Below are 19,934 nucleotides of genomic sequence, written 5' to 3'. Positions count from 1 at the left end.
CAACACAAAACATAGATTATATATATATATATATATATATATATACACACACATACTGCTACTGTTCAAAAGTTTGGGGTTTTTCTAATGCTTTTGAAAGACATCCTTTATGCTCACCAAGGCTGCATTTGGTAAAAAAAACAGCTACTGTGAAATATTATTACAATTTAAAATAACTATGTTGTACTTCATTATGTTTTAAAATGTAATTTATTTCTTAATACTATTTCAAGAAACATTTCTTCTTATTATTAATGTTAAAATGTTGAGCTGCTCAGTATCAGCTTACTTTTTTCAAGCAACTACTAAAGTAATGCATTACTGTCCTGTTTTGAGACAAATTGAGAGTGAGGTGTGAAATGGCCTTAACTGTTGCCAACTTTTAGCTTTTTGTTATTAAAAAACAAATAAGCAAGCCCAGCCCAGGAAACAAAAAGTAACGCAAAAGTAACGTAATGCATTACTTTCCATAAAAAGTAACTAAGCAATGCAATTAGTTACTTTTTAATGGAGTAACGCAATATTGTAACGCTATACTATAAGTAACTCTCCAACACTGCTGACTATTATGTTACATATAATTATTACTATTAATTTTTATTCATATAATATATATTTATGATATATAAAGTTGCGTTTAGTCCAAAATAATGACTTTATCACCCCTGGTGTACAGCGTTGCGATCATGTTGTACTAAAAAGCAGTAAGACAGAACAGCAAAGAGTGCCGAGATCTAGCGCGTAGTGATACAAAAATGTATAAAAAGAAAGAAAAACGAAGTGACTTGTAACAGCTATTCAAATATCGTTCATTAGGGACAAAGACTATTTGCAGTGCATTACACGGAATACTAGGGCTGAACAGATCTAAGAATGGATGGAATGAACTCGCTTTCTCTTTCACACACACACACAATCTCAGACAGGACGGTAATGAGGACAGGAAATGCATTGAAGTTTCGAAGGCTTCATCAAGCACAACATTAGTATTCCCCGCTCCACTTGGAACTGAAAAAACTCCTCTCTCTATATTTCTGGTCAGCCGTTGCCCCTCGCACAAACTTCGCTATGAATGAACTCGGCAGAAGCATCGTTTCAGAGACAATAATAATGCTGGTGTTGTCCCAGGACTGAGTCACGCTTACATAATGCTGAGCCTTTTCATCCAAAAACCACCCAACAGCCACCCAGCAGAGCTGACTGGGCTAATTGAATAACCTCCTAATGGGAGCGCTGAGCCCCGTCCAGCCCATTTCCGGCCCTCTTTCCCACAGTTTTCCCTGTCTGCTGTGCTCAAATGGCCAGACCGTGACCCCCTGTGCCATGGGACGTGCTCCCGTCACTGGAATCTGGTTACTATGTGGTATTGGGGTCAGACCGCGGTCCGTAACACTGAATCTCTATGACAAACAGCTATACATTTCAATCAGCACATTCAACAGACTTTATCTCCCATTCTTCTCAGATAAGGCTCTATTTATTCATTTGCAACATGAGAACGCCATATCATTAAAGTTTTAGAGCCACAGTTTTCAGCAGAAAGGTCTTTTTAATAATGCACACCAGCCCTCTGAAAAGCTTGGATGGAGGTGGTTTCCTCAAATGTCTATTTTTGTAAGGATGGAAAAGGAAAAGTCTCAGTGTGAACAACAACAAAAGCACTTTGTGCAACATCAATTACTTAAAAGAGAAAAAAAAGAATCACATAACACTAAAAAGGACATTATAAAGCTTTATCAAAATATGAACCCTTCAAGAATGCAGTCTTATGATGTCATAATGAAAAGAAAAATGATGTCATAATGACTTAATTGATTAGATACAGAATGGAAAAGAGGCCATGCACTGAATATAGAAAGCGAAAACTAAAACTACATCATTCCACTCTCATATTAAACCAAGCTGTCATCGTAATTCAGTTGACAGATCTGATGAGATTTCAGAGATTTGATCTGATGGGAAAGAAAGAGGTTTATGGAGTTGATGGCTATCTTCATAATTTAGTTTATGGAGACATGGATACGGAATCTCTACCTTGTGCTGTTCGGGTCGAGTCCAAGAGGCCTGCAAAGAACACAGACAAAACAACATAAAGAGGCAAAGCAGTCCTTTAGAAGGAGTCCTCTGTTATTGAGAATAAAAGCACTGCACATTAAATACATTTGTTTAATGAATAAGCATATGGGCTAAAAATGAAATATTACAAAGTGAGGTGTCCTACTTATACTCACGCTGTGATCAGCAGCAGCTGGATGCAATAATGTGCATTGGCTCGTTTAGTTTACACTCGAAGTAGATTGGTCCCTCTAAGCGAGATCCCAATTTCGTCGGTCATCCGACGTGACATCGAGAGTGACTGAAAGGGAACTTTTATTAATAATAATAATAAAAAATCAGAATTTACTTGAAAAGCAAAACTGTTCAAGATAAGTCTTTTTTTATTTTCAGACAATTAATCTTTAAGGAAAATGTGTTTTTAGTAGAGGTCAATGATTAATAAGTTATGCCGATTAATCGGCACCGACAGTCAATTGCTGGCACAAAAGTTATCTGAGTCCTTTTTCTCTCAAACATATGTACTTTATGTACTTCCTCTTTTACACATTCACACTGTGCTGATGCCATTTGGGGTGTGGAACTGAAACCAGACAGCTTGACAAATACATATGCACATTTTACTTACACCTTATAATCAGCGATTATATTTCTTTCCTACCGTATAAGGTAACGTATAACTCCTAAATACTTTGACTGGATGTCTGAGACATCCTGGCTGATGTTGTTTGTATAAATATTTTTATTCTATTTTAAAAGTATGGTTTAGTACAGTTTTTTTTTAATTTACTTTACTTTCAGTATTGTTTTTTAATATTGGTTTTTAATTAATTTCAGCACTGTTTTAGTTTTCATTCAGTATGAATTTTAAAAACTCAGTCATCTGCCTGTTCCAGTCCTCACATTCGTCAATGGACGATTAATTGGTTATCAGCCAATGTAGTTATCGGTAACCTAGTTATCGGTATCGGTAAAATCCACTATCGGTCCACCTCTAGTTTTTATTACCCCTTTGGCAAATTGTTAGTAATTAGCAAAGAAGACTTATTATCAATCATTTTGCTTATCAAGAAAGTTTATTTTGTTTTAAGGGCATTTAGATATTTATACTGGAAAACAAGATAAAACACTGATTGAAAAATGATTTTTGCAGTGCATTATCATCTTAAAAAGAATGAGTTCTTAAAAAAAACTTGAGTTTTATTAATAACAACATTAAAAAATTAAATAAAATGCTGTAAGTAATGACTTCCTTCACAATCTGCAGAGAACAGGACCATTACATTTCTGAACTCTCAGAAAAAAAGTACAAAATTGTCACTGAAGCGGTACTCTATGATACAAAAGCTAAAAGGTACAACTTTGTTTCTCATTTATCCCTAAATGGTACATATTAGTACCTAAAGTGAACATATTACTACCCTTTAGCTTTTGTACACAGTGACACAGAGAATACTCAGACCACACAGATAAACACTTCATGCAATCACTTTCCATATGAAAGCGGCTGAAGTTCTCTGTGGACTCACGGCACTTCACATGGAGGCTGAGCGTGCACATGCTTAGCAACACGATGCAATGGACAGGAAACCGCTTGACATGCTACAACACATTGAGATTATCACCAGACAAAACACACGAAGAGCAACAGGCGCTAATCGAACGATGTCTGAAATGGTCTGCGCTCTGTGTTAGTGCACTTGAGCACAACAATGTGTCTCTGTACTGTGCAACAACAAAAAAAGCCAAGAGTTGAACAGCGCAAATCATTTTGCAAGAGCATCAGAAAAAAGCGAAACCCTTGCAGGGTTGTTATGATGACAGCAGGCTGAGTCTGCTAGTCTTGCAGCTTTCATTTGGCTAACTACCTCCCCGGAGACCTGCACGGAATAAACAGTTATGATCAATGCCTTTTATTCTGCAACGCCGTCTAATTGCTACTAATTAAAGTTAATATCTTAGTATAAACTGAAGCCCTAGGCTAATGACGAATGCTTGAATTATATTTTCAAGCCTGATAAAGTACCAGAACAAAATGAACAAGCTGCTTATGTAAATGAAATGTTCAGGTTATTGTTGACATTATTACATGATGATTATTCTGATTAGATCAGGTGCCCAACGCCTCAAGCCTGCTCTGATCTCTCAAATGCACACAATGAATCTGGCATGATTACAATATGAACGGAGAACAAATCCATATGTGTATAGCACATCTAGAACTTGGCAGCTTATTCAAACAAGAGTTACTGAGGAGTGAATTAGTGGAGTTAATTATAAAATGCTAAACTACATGTAGAAAAGTTATGTGCAGTGCAGTGCAGTGAGGGAGGCTGGAGCACACATTGAATAAAGGCATGAAAGTGCCTTTGTGAAAAATCATTACTTTCTTAATGGGGTTAGTATAGGTTTTTTTTAGAGGCAAAACACTTATAATTTACAATAATGCTGTCCAAAAAAATTTAGATCAGATTCAAATGAATAGGAATCATGTTTAAATAAAATTTAGCTGCTTGTTTGGGTTCATTTGGGAGAAGAGTATTACTGTTCAAAAGTTTGGTAAGATTTTTTAAAAACAATAATTTTGTGGATATTATTACAATTTAAAATAACTGTTTTCTATTTTAATATATTTTAAAATGTAACTTATTCCTGTTATGTAAATCTGAATTTTCAGCATCATTACTCCATTCTTAGTTATTTAGTGTTGAAAAAAGTTGTGCTGCTTAAAAGAATAGTTCAAAGAAACGCACAGTGAATCACAAGTGAACTGAAATCACTGAATTTTTTATAACAGAGAGAGAGGACGAATGTAAATGGCATCAGTTCACGCATGATTTACAAGGCATACGTCATCATGCTCCATAACTGTTTGCCTGAGGCTGTGGACTACAGGTAATAATGTAACATTCAGTTTATTGCACAGACCTACCATTTCACTTAAAGGGTTAATTCACCCAAAAATGAAAATTAGCCCATGATTTACTCACCCTCAAGGCATTCTAGGTGTATACTTTCTTCTTTCAGACGAATCCAGTCAGAGTTATATTAAAAAATGTTCTGTCCTTCCAAGCTTTATAATGGCAGTGGGTGGGTGTTTTTGTTCAACAGTCCAAAAGAAGTCCAAGAAAGTGCATACATCTATAATAAAAAGTGCCTCACATGACTCCGGGGGGGGGGGGTTTGTAAGAAAAACATCCATATTTAAAACGTTATAAACAGTTTTCTCTAGCTTGCGCTAACTGTCATACACGCAAGCCGTTCCAGGCAGATGATGTAGGACGTATGCGTAGTACATGCGCCGGTGAGACGTGACGAACACGGAAGCGCAGAGAAGAGAGCCAAACAAAACACCGGTCACAAATTAGAAGTACAAAATGAGAATTTTGATTTAAGCCAAGAGATTGGTTTTCCTTTGCTAAAGTAAGGAAACTTTGCTTCCTTTGCTCCTGTAAACAAACGTTGGTTCTCGCGAGACTAGCATATTCTCACTGGAGCATGCGCTACACATACATTCTACGTCATCCACCCGGAACAGCTATGTGACGAGAGGGGCGGGGCCGAGAGCCGTGGGAACGGAGCGAGGCTGGTGGAGTAAATGCTAATGCGCGACACCTGCGCCACTCACCGGTCTCGAGTCCCACGGAGGAGCTCCGGAAGGATAAAAGGAGGAGTGACGACAATGTTGGACGAGAGAGGACCAGGCCTGGATTTTATTTTGTGTTTAGGTTCAGTTTGTGCGCGACAGTCGTCCGCGAGGGGCTGTCGCGCTATATTGTGTTTATTTTATTATTAAAGTTTTGTTTGTATGTTCGCCGGTTCCCGCCGCCTCCTTCCCGAACTACGAACTTTGTTACATTGGTGCCGGAACCCGGGAGGAAGGAGGGACACGCTGCCAGAGATCCCTCGCCGCTGTGGTGAATCCGCGGTGCCATCGAGCATGGCGGAGCAGTCTGCTGCCATGGACGCTTGAGGCGGTGGGATGGAGTCAGTTGCCGGGGGGCGGACGAACTCGCTGCCGGCCGCCTGGGATGTGGAGGGACGGCTGCCATCCCTCCATCCCAGCCGTGATCGGCTCCCCCGGAGTGGGGGAGGGGGGAATGTGGCGAGAGGGGCGGCGCCGATCCCAGCCGTGATCGGCTCCCCCGGAGTGGGGGAGGGGGGAATGTGGCGAGAGGGGCGGGGCCGAGAGCCGTGGGAACGGAGCGAGGCCGGTGGAGTAAGTGAGAATGCACGACACCTGCGCCACTCACCGGTCTCGAGTCCCACGGAGGAGCTCCGAAAGGATAAAAGGAGGAGTGACGACCTGGATTTTATTTTGTGTTTTGGTTCAGTTTGTGCGTGACAGTCGTCCGCGAGGGGCTGTTGCACTATTTTGTGTTTATTTTATTATTAAAGTTTTGTTTGAATGTTCGCCGGTTCCCGCCTCCTTCTTCCCGAACTACAAACTTTGTTACAAGCATGTATGACAGTTAGCACAAGCTAAAGAAAACTGTTTTTTAAATTTTTAAATATGGATATTTTCATACAAAAACGCATCAATTCGCTAAAGGAGGCCTTTATTCACCCCCCGGAGCCATGTGGGGCCCTTTTTATTATGGATGGATGTGCTTTATTGGGCTTCTTTTGGACTGTTGAACAAAAACACCCACCCATCGCCATTATAAAGCTTGCTTTTAATTTAACTCTAATTGGATTTGTCTGAAAGAAGAAAGTCAAAAAAGTAGTAATTTTCATTTTTGGTTGAACTAACCCTTTAATAAGACCTCAATATATCGTCACGAGACACTGGAATTAATTCTGTGCTTCCTGTACCTGCTTTTTTGACTCCCAAAGTGATGGAACACGTTGACTTGCATTATATATCAATCACCAGCTAAAAATCACCTTTAACTCTTTCCCCGCCTTTTTGTTCAAAATGTTGCTTTTTTTATGAAACCTACCTACATTCAAATGTTGATAAAAAACAAAGCTAGAATTAAACAGATTATTTTTGTTTGTTTGTTTGAAAGTAGAGGGTCTGATCTTTATCTTGATGCATTGTATTTTCAGATATTCATAAAACTAAATATTCTGGGGTCCATGAAATTTTAGTGAAAATCAGCAAAAACGCTGGCGGGGAAAGAGTTAATGTCCAACTGAAAAAAGAAAGTCACCAACATCATGGATGACCTGAGGTTGAGTAAATTAACAGCAAATTTAAATTTTTGGGTGAACAATTCTTTAATATTTTTGTGGAAACAGTGAAACATTTTTTTCAAGATTTTTGATCAATTTATTTGGAATAGAAATCTTTTGTAACATTATAAATGTATTTACTGTTTCGTGTGATCAATTTAATGTGTCTTTACTGAATAAAAGTATTTGAACGTAGTTGTAGGTAAGTAAAATGGAGTGACATGAATTGATCAAATTATATTTTTTATAAAATTATATGTTTTCTGTGGGATAACACTGGACATTGTCTTTCTTTCATGTTGACTACTAACAGATCATTAACAGCATAAATATACAGCAATTTCTTACTGAAATTGAATTTTTGGCTGCTAACCCGTTATGCGTTTTATACTTGTGATGGAGAGGTTTTTTAGATGAGAGAAACCACCGCTGCTCTGAAAAAAAAAAAACGCTTCAAGCTAAATCTTGGAACTCTGCTTCCACTCCACACCGTTCACTTAATTTGTTTAGGAGGACATGCAGAGCAGCAGCTGCTACACAGCCAGACACAGCACAAGTTCTGCTGCTGATTTTACTTTTATAATTATCATTTTGTTGTTAGGAAGGGAATAATAGCATCTATTCTGCTTTCTTATAACAATACCATAACTGGACAGACCAAATTTCAGTGTCGTTGATGTGATGCCAGAAACCTGAAGATTTCAGAACAAGTCATTTCCGCAGCTTGGTTTCAATAAAAGAAGTATTTTCATAGTACAATAAATTATTTAATCTTGACAGATCAAAGCAGAATTGATCTCTCATACCCTTTAAAATGATTTCTTATAGTTTTCAAAATCTTACATCAGAAATATAATAATTAACAGCGTGCCACAAACACTGATGAGAACACAAAAGTTGTATTTAACCTGAAAGATTGCTTTATTCTATTCCATCTTGCAGGATAAAAAACATCAACACGGTTGCTGCGAAAATCTAACTCTCCAGTGAAACTACCATGAAAGGGACAGTGTCCATATCTCCGTTTCATCAGATCAGCTACAGTTTGCCAGGAAACGCTGTTTACAAAGCTTAGGGAATAGGTGGCTTTTCACTGGCTGTGGGGTCACTGGCACGAATGGACAAAGCTATCAATGACGGCATTAGCATAGGACATTCATCTGAAAGAGCATTGTGTCTGAAAACAAGAGCTGCCCTACACATGCCCTGCTCTCTCTGGAGTGTGTCTGTGGGGTTTAGGAATAAAACACTCCCTCAACTTACAACCATCTCAAGCTATTCATGCTCTTGTACTGTGCAATCTTATTATATTCTGTGTCCATTTTAATACTACTACATTTATGTTAAAGGGCCAGTTCAGCCCCTATCAGAATAATAAGCTATTCTGATTATTTGCTCATGTCATTCCAAACCCATATAAACTGTCTTTATTCTGCTGTGGAATTCAGGTATTATCAAGCTGTTGTGTCCAAGAAATCTATTATGCTCACCAAGGCTGTATTTATTTGATCAAAAATACAGGGAAAACTGTAATATTGGCAAATGTTACAATTTAAAATAACTGTTTCTATTTGAATATATTACACCAAATACACAAAATACTGTTCTTTTTAGCAGCATCATATGACCCCTTTAAAATGTAATTGATTTTAATATACTGATTCAATTAGGGCCCTACGGAATTCCTTTTAATTTTTTTTCCCAAATTCTGTTTTTTCCTTTTTAATTTTTCTACACTCTGTTTTAATGGTTAAATTAAAACATATTAATCAAAAAGCATGTCTAATTAATTGAAATCATAAAACTTATACAATTTAACAGAAATTTATTAAAATGTACATTTTAAGGCTATATGAAATATGTTTTTTTCCCCCCAAATTGTTGTGTTTTTGCCAAATTCTGAATTTTCTGGATTCCATTTTAATGATTTCATTAAATTTGAATAATAAAAAGCATTTCTAATTAATTGATTTTATTTAAAATAATTTATCATCATTTTATTTATTTATTTTGCAGAAATACTGTGTTGTGTATTTACATTTTTCTGGTAAATAAATTATGATAAAAAAAAATTCTGGTAAATATTCCTTAAAAATAGTGTTTTAATCATTTTATTGTTAGTAGTAGTATTATCAATACATTAAGTCATATATAGTTATACATGTGTCTGTGTTTTTCCCGCATAGCAGAAATCTTAGGGCCCAATTCAATGCTCATGAAACTTTTCTATTTATTTAAAAAAAAAAAAAAAAATGCTGCTTAACATTTTTGTGGATATTGATAATTTTTCAGGATTCTTTGATGAATATTAAGTTTAAAAGAAAAGCAATTATTTGTAATAGAAATCTTTTGTAACAATGTAAAAGTCTTTACTGTCACTTTTGATCAATCAAACACATCCTTGATGAATAAAATTATTGTTTTAAGCATACATCTCAAATCTTGTAAAATGTTGTGTTTAAAAATGGAAAAAAGGATTACATTAAAAAAAATGATTATTTCCAGTGTTTGACTGAACGCAGCTTGAACGGTCTGCTAAATATTTCCTTTTGAATTCTACCCCAAAACAAATTCATACAGGCTTGAAGCAACACAAGGATGAGTATATGATGACAGAAGCTTCATTTTTGGTTCGCTATCTCTTTAATGTGCTCTACAGAATTCTCAAAGGAGACCCAGAAAGGAAGGCGCTACTGAGAAAAGACAAGAGAAAAAGTGGCTGATGTATTGGCCCTTGTTCAGAGGTTGAATTCTCCTCTTGTCTTTCAACCGGATTGTGATAAGCTGTGGTCCGTGGCCAATTCTTTATCGCCCTGCGGCGCTCCTACCCTGCCATTTTTATGACCCGCTCATTTGTCTGGCACCTTGATAAGTGGCTCAGAGACTGCAATATATGACAGTCCTCAACTAATTTTTTATTGACCCAACTATTACAATCAGAAGATAAGATACAAGCTGCGTCTTTCTGAGGGAGAAAACATTCATTTTCATACGACAGGAAACTCAAGACACTGAAGGATTTCCATGCACATATGAACGCAGGTGTAATACATGACACACAACTGTGTAAAAGAGGGCACGGAGAAGGTAGAAACATGCATCACGCAGAGTAAGAAGATCTAAAGCTCTAGTAAATATTTTCAATAAACCCTTCCCACATCCTCGAGCAAAAGAAATTGTAGCCATGACACTGAGTTATTAAAAAGGTATTCCTCATCTGAAGCACCCAGTAAAATTCTTGTGGAAAAAAAAGGTTGCACAACCAAGAAATCAAAAAATCCCACTTCAAGCATGTGATTTTCTGTATAGCAGTGTTGGAATAGCAAAGTGACACATTCAAAAATAATTAGCAGCGTTAAGGCAATTTGCTTTTCACAAGTGACTATTAGAAACACTAACTGTTGATTGTCTTTACCAAACTGCATACAGTCAGCATGAAATGGCATTTGCATTTAACTTCAGTAATGTGACACATTTCAGTGAAAGCTTGTTTTCCGCCACAGGTAAGATTAAAAAAGGGTAATTGCGACTTGCAATTGTGAGATAAAAACTAGCAACTGTGAGGGGGAAATGTCATAACTATGAGATAAAAAGGCACTGTTTCCTATTTTATTTTTTTATTCTGCAGCAGAAACAAAGAACCGACTTGCAAGAAGTAAAATCAGCATTCTCACAATTGACCGTTCGCAAAGAGCTTGATTGTCAGGCGATTGACCAATCATAACGCCGAATCCGCCATCTTGTCCGACAGCTACGGCCAGAAACTAACAATAAATTACATTTTCTACCTATTAGATTGTGTTTTATTAACGTCTATACCTACCCCAATCCTAAACAATAATGCACAAATAGTAATTATTATTGTACAGACAGGAGAACGTGGTTAAAATAAAACAAGTTCTGATGTTCATTCATGTTCATTTCGTCCTTTAAATATGAAAAGACGATTGGTCCACGTGCTGCTTTAACTGGCAATACAGTGATCTGTCATTAAAGAGCCACAAAACGGTTGGCCTATTTATTGTTTGAATTTCTTTAAAAACGACAAAATTTGAAAGCTGAGAGTCCTGAGACCGTGTTTCATACCAGAAGTAACCTGCTATGTCTTATCTGTCGGTCTGTTGTCAGTTTCCTCTTTGCTCTGCGGTGTATTATTTACTGCGTGAGAACATGGTATGTAGTGTGAGAGCGGCATTGTTTGTCGGAGATAGTAACAGTAACTGCGGAGGGCGGGCCTTTGCTAACAGTCAATTCTGAATTTTTTCCTCAGTATTCTGAGTGTATATCTCGCAATTCCTATTTTCCCTCAGATTCCTGAGTCTATATCTCGTAATTTCGACTTCTCCCCTCAGTTTTCTGAGTTTATATCTCGCAATTTAGACTTTTTCCCTCACTATTCTGAGTTTATATCTCGCAATATAGAATTTTTCACTGTTTTCTGAGTTCATATCTCGCAGTCCCGACTTTTCCCCTCAGTTTTCTGAGTTTATATCTCGTAATTTCGACTTTTCCCCTCAGTTTTCTAAGTTAATAGCTCCCAATTCCGACTTTTTCCCTCAGTTTTTTGGGTTTAGCTCCGGCCGGACAGGGCATCACAGTATGGTGAGGGGCGTAACATTTCCGTCTCACGCTTGAGGTATTCGGCCAATCACAGCACACCTCGCTTTTTCAGACTGATGAGCTTTGTAAAAATCGACACGTTTCAGAAAGGCGGGGCATAGAGGAGAAACAATAATGTACAGTATGTGGAAAATAATGTGTTTTTTGAACCTTAAACCGCATAAACACATTTCATTACACCAAATACACAAAATACTGTTCTTTTTAGCAGCATCATATGACCCCTTTAAAATGTAATTGATTTTAATATACTGATTCAATTAGGGCCCTACGGAATTCCTTTTAATTTTTTTTCCCAAATTCTGTTTTTTCCTTTTTAATTTTTCTACACTCTGTTTTAATGGTTAAATTAAAACATATTAATCAAAAAGCATGTCTAATTAATTGAAATCATAAAACTTATACAATTTAACAGAAATTTATTAAAATGTACATTTTAAGGCTATATGAAATATGTTTTTTTCCCCCCAAATTGTTGTGTTTTTGCCAAATTCTGAATTTTCTGGATTCCATTTTAATGATTTCATTAAATTTGAATAATAAAAAGCATTTCTAATTAATTGATTTTATTTAAAATAATTTATCATCATTTTATTTATTTATTTTGCAGAAATACTGTGTTGTGTATTTACATTTTTCTGGTAAATAAATTATGATAAAAAAAAATTCTGGTAAATATTCCTTAAAAATAGTGTTTTAATCATTTTATTGTTAGTAGTAGTATTATCAATACATTAAGTCATATATAGTTATACATGTGTCTGTGTTTTTCCCGCATAGCAGAAATCTTAGGGCCCAATTCAATGCTCATGAAACTTTTCTATTTATTTAAAAAAAAAAAAAAAAATGCTGCTTAACATTTTTGTGGATATTGATAATTTTTCAGGATTCTTTGATGAATATTAAGTTTAAAAGAAAAGCAATTATTTGTAATAGAAATCTTTTGTAACAATGTAAAAGTCTTTACTGTCACTTTTGATCAATCAAACACATCCTTGATGAATAAAATTATTGTTTTAAGCATACATCTCAAATCTTGTAAAATGTTGTGTTTAAAAATGGAAAAAAGGATTACATTAAAAAAAATGATTATTTCCAGTGTTTGACTGAACGCAGCTTGAACGGTCTGCTAAATATTTCCTTTTGAATTCTACCCCAAAACAAATTCATACAGGCTTGAAGCAACACAAGGATGAGTATATGATGACAGAAGCTTCATTTTTGGTTCGCTATCTCTTTAATGTGCTCTACAGAATTCTCAAAGGAGACCCAGAAAGGAAGGCGCTACTGAGAAAAGACAAGAGAAAAAGTGGCTGATGTATTGGCCCTTGTTCAGAGGTTGAATTCTCCTCTTGTCTTTCAACCGGATTGTGATAAGCTGTGGTCCGTGGCCAATTCTTTATCGCCCTGCGGCGCTCCTACCCTGCCATTTTTATGACCCGCTCATTTGTCTGGCACCTTGATAAGTGGCTCAGAGACTGCAATATATGACAGTCCTCAACTAATTTTTTATTGACCCAACTATTACAATCAGAAGATAAGATACAAGCTGCGTCTTTCTGAGGGAGAAAACATTCATTTTCATACGACAGGAAACTCAAGACACTGAAGGATTTCCATGCACATATGAACGCAGGTGTAATACATGACACACAACTGTGTAAAAGAGGGCACGGAGAAGGTAGAAACATGCATCACGCAGAGTAAGAAGATCTAAAGCTCTAGTAAATATTTTCAATAAACCCTTCCCACATCCTCGAGCAAAAGAAATTGTAGCCATGACACTGAGTTATTAAAAAGGTATTCCTCATCTGAAGCACCCAGTAAAATTCTTGTGGAAAAAAAAGGTTGCACAACCAAGAAATCAAAAAATCCCACTTCAAGCATGTGATTTTCTGTATAGCAGTGTTGGAATAGCAAAGTGACACATTCAAAAATAATTAGCAGCGTTAAGGCAATTTGCTTTTCACAAGTGACTATTAGAAACACTAACTGTTGATTGTCTTTACCAAACTGCATACAGTCAGCATGAAATGGCATTTGCATTTAACTTCAGTAATGTGACACATTTCAGTGAAAGCTTGTTTTCCGCCACAGGTAAGATTAAAAAAGGGTAATTGCGACTTGCAATTGTGAGATAAAAACTAGCAACTGTGAGGGGGAAATGTCATAACTATGAGATAAAAAGGCACTGTTTCCTATTTTATTTTTTTATTCTGCAGCAGAAACAAAGAACCGACTTGCAAGAAGTAAAATCAGCATTCTCACAATTGACCGTTCGCAAAGAGCTTGATTGTCAGGCGATTGACCAATCATAACGCCGAATCCGCCATCTTGTCCGACAGCTACGGCCAGAAACTAACAATAAATTACATTTTCTACCTATTAGATTGTGTTTTATTAACGTCTATACCTACCCCAATCCTAAACAATAATGCACAAATAGTAATTATTATTGTACAGACAGGAGAACGTGGTTAAAATAAAACAAGTTCTGATGTTCATTCATGTTCATTTCGTCCTTTAAATATGAAAAGACGATTGGTCCACGTGCTGCTTTAACTGGCAATACAGTGATCTGTCATTAAAGAGCCACAAAACGGTTGGCCTATTTATTGTTTGAATTTCTTTAAAAACGACAAAATTTGAAAGCTGAGAGTCCTGAGACCGTGTTTCATACCAGAAGTAACCTGCTATGTCTTATCTGTCGGTCTGTTGTCAGTTTCCTCTTTGCTCTGCGGTGTATTATTTACTGCGTGAGAACATGGTATGTAGTGTGAGAGCGGCATTGTTTGTCGGAGATAGTAACAGTAACTGCGGAGGGCGGGCCTTTGCTAACAGTCAATTCTGAATTTTTTCCTCAGTATTCTGAGTGTATATCTCGCAATTCCTATTTTCCCTCAGATTCCTGAGTCTATATCTCGTAATTTCGACTTCTCCCCTCAGTTTTCTGAGTTTATATCTCGCAATTTAGACTTTTTCCCTCACTATTCTGAGTTTATATCTCGCAATATAGAATTTTTCACTGTTTTCTGAGTTCATATCTCGCAGTCCCGACTTTTCCCCTCAGTTTTCTGATTTTATATCTCACAATTCCGACTTTTTCCCTCAGTATTCTGAGTTTATATCTCGCAATTTAGACTTTTTCCCTCACTATTCTGAGTTTATATCTCGCAATTTAGCCTTTTTCCCTCACTATTCTGAGTTTATATCTCGCAATTTCGACTTTTTCCCTCACTATTCTGAGTTTATATCTCGCAATATAGAATTTTTCACTGTTTTCTGAGTTCATATCTCGCAGTCCCGACTTTTCCCCTCAGTTTTCTGAGTTTATATCTCGTAATTTCGACTTTTCCCCTCAGTTTTCTAAGTTAATAGCTCCCAATTCCGACTTTTTCCCTCAGTTTTCTGAGTTTATATCTCGCAATTCCGACTTTTTCCCTCAGTTTTCTGAGTTTTTCTGATCTCGTAATTCCGACTTCTATATCTCACAATTTTTCTGAATTGTGAAAAAAAAAGTTGCAATTACCTTTTTATTTTATATTCTGTGACAGTAATGGACTTTCATACATTTCTGAGAAATACTGGATATATTATGCAACAAGAAAACTAATTTAATATTATTTATTTCGACATATAGTACATCACTGCATGTAAACACACTCAAAGCATGATAGCTTTGATTTGATTATTTATATTCATATTTTCCAGATGGACAACAAAATAAATAAAACAAACAAATCAACTTAAGACTGACAGTTTTTTCCCCTCTGGAATAACATGTTCTAATGTACCATGCACAATAAAACCATTAACTTGTTTTAAAAAGTAAATATGATCCGTTTTTATTTCATGTTAACTGAAAGACAATCAAGAGAGACAGAAATTTTGAAAATAATATTTGTTGTGGTATATACAGTAGTTTATCACTGTTTGCTTGTACAAACCTGACAGCTATTTGTTTATTAATTTATATTTTCCTGATAGACAGAATAACAACGAACTAACAATTTTATGCAGAGCAAGTACATTTTGATTAATTTTCCCCTCTAGAATAACAGGCACTGATAAATCATGCCCAGGAATGTGTATTAAGTAAAATTAAATTTGATTTCATTTTGTCAGAAAGACAATCAACATCTGATGATGACAAATAAAATGTTAAACAGACAAAGTAACCTGCTAATTATTTTTGTAACCATGAACAAATACATGGTGATCAACACAGACCAGTGAAGAGATGTTGGCAATCATCACAACCCAACACCCACATGAGATGAGCAAGACTGGACAAGACGACACACAGGAAATGACAAAGCGGTCCAACAAAGAGCTTATATAAAACATGCTCCTTCAGGAACCCTGTGATGACAGTGACTCGACACAAGCGAAATTGAGCTTATTTTTGAGGCTTCAAACTGGAAATCCTTTATTTTTTATATACCTCAAAGATAGAGGACAAAAGCACAAAAGCTCTGTTTTAAAACCTTGTGGGCTGCTTAACCATCTGAAACACATTAACAGGGTTATTATCCTTAATTGAAAAAAAAAAAGTGTTAATTGATATTGGTTGGTTGGTTTGTGTTTTAACACCATGCTTGCTTCATTGGCTATTTTCATGAGTAACAAGTTGAAATAGCCTTGAAATAATAGCCCATTTTGAAAAAAACTATTTTAGGTTTTTAAAGTTTGCTTAAAAATCTAATTAATAAATGTATTTAATAATAATAATAATATATGTTTAAGAGATACTGGAATCTTTCATAAAGAGCATATCAGTAGATCTTCATTTAATATTAAAAACTTGTGTGTGAGTGTTAAATAAAACAAAGCTGAAATAAGATCAAATATATATTTTAGAGAAAAAAAAGTTGTTTTTAAAAAAGTTGAAATGTTGATGTCGAATAATGAATAATGAACCAAATCTAGAAACAAAAATAAAAAAATAAATACACAAACCTAAAGAAAGAAAGAAAGAAAGAAAAAAAGAAAGAAAGAAACCAACATTAAAATGAAAACAGAAAAATATAAAAATAAAAGCTTCAAATTCAAAATATTAATGAAAGTATAGGTCATAGTACATACACAATTGTACGTAAATACCTACATAACTTTGTATACTAGTATACTTTGTATATATATATATATATATATATATATATATATACTTTCTCTTTAATCCACCACCTTCGATTTATTTTCCACTGAGATCATTGCAGTACATTCTGGTTTTGCCTTCACTGCAAAGAGTAAATGTGGTTCTGTCTTAGAATCAGGTTAAAACAGGTATGTAAGGCGGCAGCATAATTCATTTAGCCAGCGTTTGGAGCAGCCTTAGTGCCTCGCAAAGCAGCCTCTCTAGGCAGCTCACTAGGTTGTGGAACAGAGCAAATGTAAAGCAATTTTTAGAGCTCATCCATCATCACTTTTCCTGTCAGGAACTGTTGCAATAGTATTGCAATTTCACCGCCATGCAAGTCTTTTTCACATATCAACAACTGCAGATAGTATCACGACTTGAAGAACTTCAGGAAATCGAAACACCAGACGGCCGATTAGCAAACGTCTCGAGTATGCAGACAACATCAGAGCCATTTTCGGGAATATAGAAACAGATCTATTTCCCATTACTATACCTGACCTTCTGATCTCATACCTGATAAATCCTCTTTTGGTGCTCCTGCAGACAAAAAGAATCGTATGCATGAAACAGCCAGAGGCAGGTGCGCCACGACTCCATCATAGCTGCTGCCTGTCTGTAAGACCATGATCAACATGCTACTCTTCTAGCTCCTGCTCCCACTTCTCTCCAGTGAGGAGCCCCTGTGCCTGTGCGTTTGGTGTTACCTGCTCTCCCTCGGTGAAGACCCTGGTGCCGACGCTCCACGTGATGGTGGGTGTGGGGTCTCCAGTGGCCTCGCACGTTAACGTGACCTGTTCGTCCATTTCTGTGGTAGTCTGGCTTTCTAGATATGTGATTTTGGGTTGCACTGAGAAGACAGATATTATAAAGTTAGATCACTCCAAAATGACATTCTGTCACTGTTTACTTAATCTAATGACGTTCTAAACCCATTTTGTGGAATACAAAAGTAGATGTTTTGCAGGATGATAATTTGTATCATCCTGCATTGTATAATGATAAAGACAAGTTTTGATGCCTTTTACAAATGATTTTGCCAATTTTTGGACCTACGGAAGTGTGAATGAGATTTGAGGGAAGCTTATTTTAGCCTATTTTAGTGCTGTCAAATGATAATCGCGATTAATCGAATCCAAAAGTTTTTGTTTACATAATATATGTGTGTGTACTGTGTATATTTATTATGTATATATAAATACACACACATACAGTGTATATTTCGAAAATATTTACATTTATATATGTATATTCTTATATTTTATATTATATATAAATATATTTAATATATAAACATAAAATTTTTCTAAAAATATATAAATGCAATTAATCATTTGACAACACTAGTCTATTTCTATTATATACTTGGAATATGGTCATATCAACTACTTTTAAAGTGAAGTGAAGTGACATGTGGCCAAGTATGGTTACCCATACTAGGAATTAGTGCTCTGCGTTTAACCCATCCAAAGTGCACACACACAGCAGTGAACACACACACACACCGTGAACACACACCCGGAGCAGTGGGCAGCCATTTATGCTGCGGCGCCCGGGGAGCAGTTGGGGGTTCGGTGCCTTGCTCAAGGGCACCTCAGTCGTGGTATTGAAGGTGGGAGAGAGTGCTGTACATTCACTCCCCCCACCTACAATCCCTGCCGGTACGAGACTCGAACCCGCAACCTTTGGGTTACGAGTCCGACTCTCTAACCATTAGGCCACGACTTCCCCAATCATCTTTCATCTTCACCCAATCATCTTTATGATGCTTTCTCATCATTTTTAGAGCTTGCCGGCATCCATCGGCATTCACTTTCAATGTATGGAAAAGAGCAACGTGAACATTTGGATAAATATCTCCCTTTTTTGTTTGATTTCATTTAAAATGTACAGTATTTAGGATTTGATAGAAATTCTAAGATTTTCCCAGGTGAAACACATTTCACAGAGCAAAGAAAACAGTGAGTCAAGTGGACTATTTCTTTAAGGCATAAAACAATATATTCATGCAACTACACTTTGTTCTCTGCAGAATAAAACTGAATATATTTATTTTTTTCATCATTGCTGAATTTTCAATATCAACTTCAACAGAGTGCTGTCAAATCTCTAGAGTCCTGTGAGACTTCTTACCAAAGACTTTAAGGCTAAGTTCTTGTTCGCTCTCCCCAGCTTTGTTCTTAGCAATGCATGTGTAATCTCCCTCGTCCAGCTTTGTCACATCTAGTATTGTCATCTCAGAGCCGTCTTCATTGAAGCTGTATTTATCGCCGCTCTCCAGTGGAACGTTGTTCCTGAGAGGAAAGAAAGTGCTAACATATTGAAACAATACAGCAATGGGGAAGACTAATCTGAACATTTTTCTCTTCGAAGAGCTTGTTCTGTTAGGCATGTAGAATTCAGTGGAAACATAGTTGGAGCGATTAACTAATCATGAAATTGATGATTATAGCAGGGGTTTTCAAATTTTTTGATGCTGCAGACTTCTAAATATGATGACACCCTTTCAAATTTATGCTATGTATACTTTTAAAGACTTAAAGACTTAAATACTTTAAGACTATATATATATATATATATATATATAAAAAATAGTATATCTAGTTTAGTATTATTATTATTACTATTATTACTACTATGTAGAGAGAGAGAGAGAGACTAAAATATAAAGAAATAAAATATAAAGCAATAAATGATACTGTGTATAATGCATAGAGTTTAACAAAAAAACTACAATAAAAATAATAAATATGAAAAAATAATAAATATTAACTGTATTGAATGATAATAAATGTTAAATGGTTGTATTGGATATTAGTAATAATCATGTATTAAATGAATTAATTATACCAAATTTATAAAGACTAAAAATATTAATAGAAATAAATAAAAATATGATAATACTCTGTATAATATATTTAGTTTAAGAAGAAACTTTAAT

At 35.8% G+C, this 19,934-nt stretch overlaps 1 protein-coding gene across 14 annotated transcripts in view; it reads right to left on the bottom strand.

Moving 5' to 3' along the window:
• Nucleotides 1–19,934, bottom strand: part of LOC107713449 (neural cell adhesion molecule 1-like) — a 105,239-nt gene that overhangs the window by 24,781 nt on the left and 60,524 nt on the right. For 9 of the 14 annotated variants that reach the window (XM_016518938.1, XM_016518943.1, XM_016518939.1 and 6 more), the window contains exons 7-10: nt 19,127–19,287; nt 17,701–17,843; nt 17,510–17,533; nt 2,035–2,064 (exon numbers count right to left, since the gene is read on the bottom strand). In XM_016518938.1, coding sequence (XP_016374424.1) covers nt 2,035–2,064; nt 17,510–17,533; nt 17,701–17,843; nt 19,127–19,287 — 358 coding nt within the window. The remainder of the gene's footprint in view (nt 1–2,034; nt 2,065–17,509; nt 17,534–17,700; nt 17,844–19,126; nt 19,288–19,934) is intronic. The other 5 variants (XM_016518941.1, XM_016518942.1, XM_016518949.1 and 2 more) reach the window with 2 other exon arrangements.

The sequence above is a fragment of the Sinocyclocheilus rhinocerous genome, unplaced genomic scaffold (assembly GCF_001515625.1).
Source record: "Sinocyclocheilus rhinocerous isolate Xijiao unplaced genomic scaffold, SAMN03320098_v1.1 scaffold689, whole genome shotgun sequence".
Lineage (NCBI taxonomy): Eukaryota > Metazoa > Chordata > Actinopteri > Cypriniformes > Cyprinidae > Sinocyclocheilus > Sinocyclocheilus rhinocerous.
The sequence above is the reverse complement of the archived record's forward strand: the minus strand, read 5'-3'. Positions and strand labels throughout refer to the sequence as shown.